Source organism: Kogia breviceps, chromosome 4, assembly GCF_026419965.1.
Source record: "Kogia breviceps isolate mKogBre1 chromosome 4, mKogBre1 haplotype 1, whole genome shotgun sequence".
NCBI classification, from domain to species: domain Eukaryota; kingdom Metazoa; phylum Chordata; class Mammalia; order Artiodactyla; family Physeteridae; genus Kogia; species Kogia breviceps.
The window spans coordinates 150,334,631-150,342,587 of NC_081313.1; the positions used below are offsets into that span (position 1 = coordinate 150,334,631).

The 7,957-nt window shown below is 36.5% G+C and overlaps 1 protein-coding gene across 3 annotated transcripts in view; it reads left to right on the forward strand.

Annotated features, from left to right (window-relative positions):
- Positions 1–2,163, forward strand: part of ZNF354B (zinc finger protein 354B) — a 30,667-nt gene extending 28,504 nt beyond the window's left edge. For all 3 annotated transcript variants that reach the window (XM_059060525.2, XM_059060524.2, XM_067032201.1), the window contains one exon: positions 105–2,163. In XM_059060525.2, coding sequence (XP_058916508.1) covers positions 105–1,687 — 1,583 coding nt within the window. In that variant the 3' untranslated portion in view covers positions 1,688–2,163. The remainder of the gene's footprint in view (positions 1–104) is intronic.
- Positions 2,164–7,957: the final 5,794 nt, after the last annotated feature.

Here is a 7,957-nt window from a genome sequence, read left to right on the forward strand (position 1 = left end):
CAATGCCTTATTTAGATATCATTAATATTTAGTCCTTCTACACATTTAGTCTCAGCTAATCATGTGAATCATTGGCAATTTCTTTCTTTTTTTGTTTTTTTCAGGATGTAAGAGCAGTCCTAAAACCACAAAGTCAACTCAAACTCAAGACTCATCATTTTGGGGGCCAGTAAGGAAAAGACTCAAAAAAAATGAACCCTGGAACTTCATATCAGAAAAACCCTGCATATATGAAGACAGAATAAAGAAACAGAAGGACAAAAATGAAAGTTTACAAATAATTTCAGTCACCCATACAAAGATCCTCACTGTAGAAAGAAGCCATAAAAATAATGACTTTGGCCAGAATTTCAGCCTGAAATCAGTGTTTGTTAAGCAACAGAAGATTGCTAGAGAAAAAACACCCTCAAAATATGAAATGCAAAGAAATAGCTTCAGGCAGGATTCAAATTTACCTAACCAACCAAAAACCAAGACAGCAGAAAAACGCTATAAATGTAACACTTGTGAAAAAGCCTTCATTCACAATTCATCCCTTCGTAAACATCTGAAAAACCATACTGGAGAGAAATTATTTAAATGTAAAGAATGTTTGAAAGCCTTCAGCCAAAGTTCAGCTCTTATTCAACATCAAAGAACTCATACTGGAGAGAAACCCTATATATGTAAAGAATGTGGAAAAGCCTTCAGCCATAGTGCGTCCCTTTGTAAACACCTAAGAACCCATACTGTGGAAAAATCCTATAGATGTAAAGAATGTGGTAAATCCTTCAGCAGAAGGTCTACCCTTTTTATACATCAAAAAATCCACGCTCGAGAAAATCCCCACAAATATAACCCAGGAAGGAAGGCATCCAGTTGTAGCACATCCCCTTCTGGATGTCAGAAAATTCATCTCAGAAAGAAGTCCTATTTATGTAATGAATGTGGCAACACCTTTAAGTCTAGTTCATCTCTTCGTTATCATCAGAGAATTCACACAGGAGAGAAACCTTTTAAATGTAGTGAATGTGGGAGAGCCTTCAGTCAGAGTGCGTCTCTTATTCAACATGAAAGAATTCACACTGGAGAAAAGCCTTATAGATGTAATGAATGTGGAAAAGGTTTCACTTCTATTTCACGACTTAATAGACACCGAATAATTCATACTGGAGAGAAACTGTATAATTGTAATGAATGTGGTAAAGCCTTAAGTTCCCACTCAACACTCATTATTCATGAGCGAATTCATACTGGAGAGAAACCATGTAAGTGTAAAGTGTGTGGGAAAGCCTTCAGACAAAGTTCAGCTCTCATTCAACATCAGAGAATGCATACTGGAGAAAGACCCTATAAATGTAATGAGTGTGGGAAAACATTCAGGTGTAACTCATCCCTTAGTAATCACCAGAGAATTCATACAGGAGAGAAACCGTATCAATGTCTGGAATGTGGGATATCCTTTGGCCAAAGTGCAGCTCTTATTCAACATCAGAGGATTCATACAGGAGAAAAACCCTTTGCATGTAATACATGTGGGAAAACTTTTAGGCAGAGCTCATCACTTATTGCGCATCAAAGAATTCATACTGGAGAGAAACCCTATGAATGTAATGCATGTGGGAAACTCTTCAGCCAGAGGTCATCCCTTACTAACCATTATAAAATTCACATTGAAGAGAACTTCAAAGTGGATTTGCATGTGTGAAATCCTTAAACCAAAGCTCATTAGAATACAGTTGGCCCTGCTTATCTCTGGGTTCCACATCCACTGATTCAAATAACTGCAAATTTTAAATATTCAGAAAAAAAATTCCAGAAAGTTCCAAAAAGCAAAATTTGAATTTGCCACACACCGGCAACTATTTTCTTAGCATTTACATTGTATTAGGTATTACAAGTAATTTAGAGATGATTTAAAGTATATGAGAGGATGTACATAGGTTATAATGCAAATTCTACACCATTTTATATGAGACTTGATCATCCTCAGATTTTGGTATCTGTGGGGGGATCCTGGAAACAGTCCCCCATGGATACTGAGGGACAACTGTATACATACTTGAGAATGATTTAGTAAATGTAACGAATATGACAAAACTTCTATTTTAATTTAGTCCTCACAGTTATTAAAGTCTAAGGATAAACCTTGACTGTGTAATAAATATGTGGGACACTTTCGTACCTGTGAGTCACTTTTTAAAATATCCTGAGACAAATAAATCACAAAATATTGATTTTGGCCATTTGTAAGATAAAAGGTAAGGTTTTTCTCTTTATACAGCATTATACACTTCATGCAACATATAAACAGAAAAATCTGAGTGCAGGGGTGCTGGATTTCTCATTAGAAACCAACTGTATAAGCTAATAGCATATTTATTACAACTAACATTTTAATAACAAACAGAATCTTAAAATATATGCATTTATAGAGCCAGGGACCAAATAATAGATAAAAATAAACTGCAAACTACCTCAGTCTGGAACTTGCCTTTTCCTAAACTGTTGTCAGACTTTGTGCATGGTTTTCATCAAAAGAGAGGCAAAACAAAACCCAAAAAACCCTCTGTTCTCTTCCTTCTTTATTTTTCTAGTTACTTCCAAACTATACCTGTTTCCCAAATTTTTTATGCAATTTCTAATTTTGTTTTCAGAATTATTTTCTTTGTTGTATTGAAGTCATATTTATTCTATAACTGTACTTGCTATGTTCTATACAGCGTGCTAATTTAAGTAGGAAAAATATACTTTGATTAGGTAATCACTTTAAAGTTAAAGCTATTTTTTTTAGTTCGCTGCAGAAGAAATCCTAAGAACCTATCACCTGTGGCAAAGTCTTAGAAAGGGATCAATGTCATGAAATAAAAGCATGTTTTCCCCACTTGAGGTTTTCTAGTTTTTAAAAATCTCAGACTCCAAAGGAAAATAAAAGAAGGGAAAGAATTCTGAACCTTTTAAAAACCAGTTTACTCAGTAAATGTTTGTTTAACCCCTGAGCCAGGTATTATTCCAGGCACTGGAAATTGTTCAGGAGAAAAGAACAGGCCTTCAAGAAGTCATGAATTGAGGGGCAAGAGGAGAGGGTTGAAGACGTAACAAAGTAAGTAAATTACCATGTGTTAGAGTAGTTTTCACAGAGAAATAGATGATACAATGATACTATGTTACAGAACACAAATGCTGTAGAGATTTGTGCAGGATGTGGAAAGAAGGAATGGACCTAGCAAAAGGAGCCTGAAAGGACCAGGGACAGTCATGCCTGAGCCCAGTTTTGGAAGAATAATGGGAATTCTCCAGAAAGTGAGATGAGTGCTTCAAGGGGAGGGAGCCACATAAGCGAAGGTAAAGGTGCGTGACAGCATGACACGTTTGTAGAACATCTGTTGAGTCGTGAGAATGACAGGTTGAAGCTTGAGAAGAAGGCAGAACTGAAGGTCTTACTGCCATCCTAAAGAACTTGAATTTGATTCTGAAATTTCTAGAACCAATGAAAGATTTTATATAAGGGAAATTGTTCTGGCAATAAGGTGTAGAGTCTGAATTTAGGAGGTCGAAGACAGCTGAGCAGACAAGCCTAGAAGACTAGAGCCAAAAGACTAGAATTCAGAGTAATTAAAATACACAGTTGGTAGTCAAAACCATGGTATGTGAACTTGGCCAGCAGAGTGTACAGACTAGAATGAGAAGCAGGCAGGGATCGTGGATAAACCCCACAAAAAATATCAGTAAATAAGGAGTTGGTGGAGGAAAAGGAATTTAACTAAGATGAAATGGAATGGTCCTAGAGAGAAAAGCCAGAAGAGTGATGTCACTGAGCCCAAAGGAGAACTGAATCTCCATAGTGTCGGGTGCCACAGATCACATAACAGAGTAAATTGGAATTGGTAGCTAGAATGTTGGGAGACCTTGGCAAGAGCAATTTCTGTTAATTAGTGTGAACAGAAGCCACATTAGGTTAGAAGATGAGAACTAGTGGGCTGTTTTACACTATGTTTCAAGAAGTTTAAATGAAGGGAAGAAAAGATGGTTGCATTTAGAGGGAGAAAATTACTTAGCATTTTTGTGTTAATAATTGAGGCAGTTGTATACACATGTTGAAGATGAACTAATGAAGAGATCATTGTGTGGAACATATTTTCTGAGAGATTATGAAAGAATTAGAGCATAGGTGGAAGAATTTACCTTAGGCTGGAAAGAAAGCCTGCAGAAAGATAGGAATGCAGATAAGTTTCTGTTTAATTTGGAGGTGAAGGAATTTCTATCTGCTGACCTTATTTTCTGTAAAGCTGGAGAAAGATTTCACTTTTTAAGATGTTGACTGTAGTAGCAATTTTTGGATCTTTGGGTGCTTAAAAATGTTAATGAGTTTCAATCTGTGTTTTGGAGACTGTTTAGGAAGTCACGGCTCTGAGTTCATTCTATACTCTTGTTTCAGTAAGAAAGCTCCACTTTTATTAGTTCTATATGTTTGATATCTGTGTTACTTTTTGTGTTTTTTTTTAAGAAAAGAATTTGCTGGTAAATTAAAGTTTAAAAAGTACTTAGATAAGAAAGAATGCTTTAAAAGAGTGATAAGTCTGAACAGAGACTAGAAAGGATTATAGGAGTTCAACAAGTGTGTGGAGGTAAATGGAAAGACATTCACATAGGGGAAAAGTTTGTGCAATGGAAAGGAAGCATAAGAGGACATGATGTCCTCACTGTACTCTTGTAAGTAGCATTTTTTAAACTTCATTTTCCAATTATTCGTCACTAGTACATAGAAATACAATTGATTTTTATATATTGACGTTATAGCCAATAACCTTGCTAAATTGACTTTTTCTAATAGCTTGTTTGTAGATTCTTTGGAATTTTCTGCAAACACAATGATCATCTGTAAATAATGACTATTTTATTTTTCTCTTCTAGTTGTAATACATTTAAAAATTTCTTCTTACATTATAGTACTATATACAAGCTAGTACAATGTTGAATATGAATGATAGCATTCATTTTTCACTATTTAATGATGTTACCTTTAATTTTTCTGTGGATATCTGTTATCAGAATAGAAACATACCCCTGTATTCCCAGTGTGCTGTGAGTTTTTATCATAAATGGGAGTAGTATTTTGTCATATTTATTTTCTGCATTTAGTGAAATAATCATAATTGTTCTCTTCATACTTTTAATTAATAGGTAATTATATGGACTGAATTTTTATGCTAACCATTGTTGCGTTCCTAAAATAAATTCTACCTGGTCATGATACATCATCATCTATGTTGTATGTGTTTATAAGATCAGGTTTCTTCCTTAATAAGTAGAAACTTGATGAAGTGACCAAGATGTGTTTAAGAACTCAGAGCAAATTTTTTTATCATCCAAATCTGAAGGATGGATAGAATCATAATACCTAGAGAGAGGAAGGGGCTGGCAAGGTACCACGGGAGTACCACGGGAGCAAAAGGCTCAGAAGGAGAGTGTATGTAGCATCTGTAGAGACCAGTAGGTAAACAAGCCTTGCTGATGTGGAGGATTCCTGATAGGATAAAAGAAAAAAATAATATTGGAAATGAAAGCTAGAGTTAGGTTATTAGAAACTTTAAATGCTGAGAGTACAGGAGGTTGGATATGATCCTTAGATATTAAATCAGAGTATATTTCTGAGGAGCAAATGGCCCATTTGAAACCTGTTTTAAGAAGACTGATGGGGCAGAAGGTTCAAAGTTTCTGGCTTGAGAAACTGGCTGAAGGATGGATTCTTGAGAATAGGAATTTGGGACAGTCTGTGAGAAATGTTTAGTGAGAAGATAAAAAAACAAAAACAGAGGCTAGCTCTGCTCTTGGTGCCTGACAGTTGTCCTGCACAAGTTGATATACCACAGATGCTAAAATTCTTCAAGCTGACAGAGTTACTTTCTTTTTAATTAAGGTGCAGTTATGCTTTCAAAATGAGAACATACAATTTCAGTTAGTATTGTAAGTCAGTGTGCTTCAGGTTATAAAAACAGTTGTTTAAGGAATAAAACTTTCAAGAACTATTTTTAAAGTTTCGTTTTGTTTTCTTTGAGAGTGAGAACTTTCAATGAGAGCATTGGACAAAAAGTCAAGACATCTGTGTCTTTTCCTGCCCCCATTCTGGTTCAAGTTACATAGTCCCTGGCCTTTTCAACCCTAGAAATTCCACTTTGTTTTTTCATATACTGCTTTACAGTTCCTAATGGTATAGATTAACTCAAATTTTTAAATGTTCATCTTATGTATTTTGGGGGTAGAGACATCATTAGTTAGTAACAATATTAGCATATATTGTTGGATAAAATAATCCAGTTATATATTACAAGCTAAAATTTTCAATCTAAAAATCAAATTGTTCTAGGAAGATGGAGTAGGCAGATATATACTTTCTGCTATTTTCCCACTAAGTACATTTAAAACCCCTGTATATTATATTTAAAATAATCATAAGACTCTGAGAAATGGAGAAAAGCATATAGGCCAGCTAGGAACCTCAGGACCGGTGATACAGTAGTTCTTTTTGCCTCATATATCCCAAATGTAGAGCTGAAGAAGCAGGAACCCAGAAACAGCAAGAGACATAGACACACAAAAATTTTCAAAACCCCAACAAAGCCTACTTTCATTAGCCAAAGGACCAGGAAAGGGGTGCCCTAGCAAGACAGAAAACTCTTAGGTAATAACCACTCTACTCCAGCCAAACAACACGGAAAATACTGGTCCCATCACTACATACATCAGCAAAGGCTGAGTGGAGAGCCTAGACTTCCACCCTTATAAGACTGTAAAGAGGGGCCATAAAACTTTGCTGGTGCTGCCAGAAAAGGCCAAAAGCTAAGACATTCATTCATGCCCAGTGGTAATAAACAACCTCTCTTCCCAGCAATAATAGTGGACACTACATGGGGAACTGGGACACCCCCCTCCCTTCCACTCAGTAGTAAGAGCGTCACATCCTCTCCCTGCTGGGGTGGTATCAGAGGGGGCCTAGTGTAGGGACAGAATTTTTACCACTGCCCAATAGTGATGAGGCCACACTCCCACCCCATAGTGCCATTGGAGGCCAAGTAGGGAGCGAAAAAGGCACTCTTATCTGTCTCAGCCAGAGTGATATTAGTGAAGGCTTAGGAACTAGAAATCCCACCCTCCTCAAGGAATAAAAAGGAGACCCTTAACTCCTTGGGTGTCTAGGGAGGCCAAATGGGAAAGATGAACTTCTACCCCACATGGCCATTATGAGGTGGAACTTCATAATGCCATCTTTGCTGTAGCAGTATCAAAGCAAGTCAGCTGAAGCAAAAGATTCAAATAAGATCCAGTTTCATAACATAATAACGCAAATTTTCCAGGATTCAACAAAAGACTTTCATCATACCAAGAACCAGGAAGATCACTTGAATGAAAAAGACAATTAGTAAACATCAACAATTAGGTGACAGAGATGTTAGAATAATCTAACAAAGATTTTTATAGCAGCCATCATAAAAATACTTCGATGAGCAATTTCAAAAATGTTTAAAACAAAAAATAGAGCTTTATCAAAGAAATTTAAGTCTCAGCAAAGAAAAAGAAAAGATAAAAAAGAAACAAAAGGAAATATTAGAACTGAAAACATGCAGTAACAGAAATTTTTAAAATTCACTGTATGGGCTCAAGAACAGAACTGAGTGGATAGAGAATATGTATGAACTTAAAGCTAGTTTCCTGAGTCCTGTTTAAAAATATTGGTTCCTGGGACTTCCCTGGTGGTGCAGTGGTTAAGAATCTTCCTGCCAATGCAGGGGACATGGGTTCGAGCCCTGGTCTGGGAAGATCCCACATACCACGGAGCAACTAATCCTGTGTGCCACAACTACTGAGCCTGCACTCTAGAGCCCACAAGCCACAACTACTAAAGCCCACGTGCCTAGATCCCATGTTCTGCAACAAGAGAAGCCACCGCAGTGAGAAGCCCATGCACCACAACAAAGAG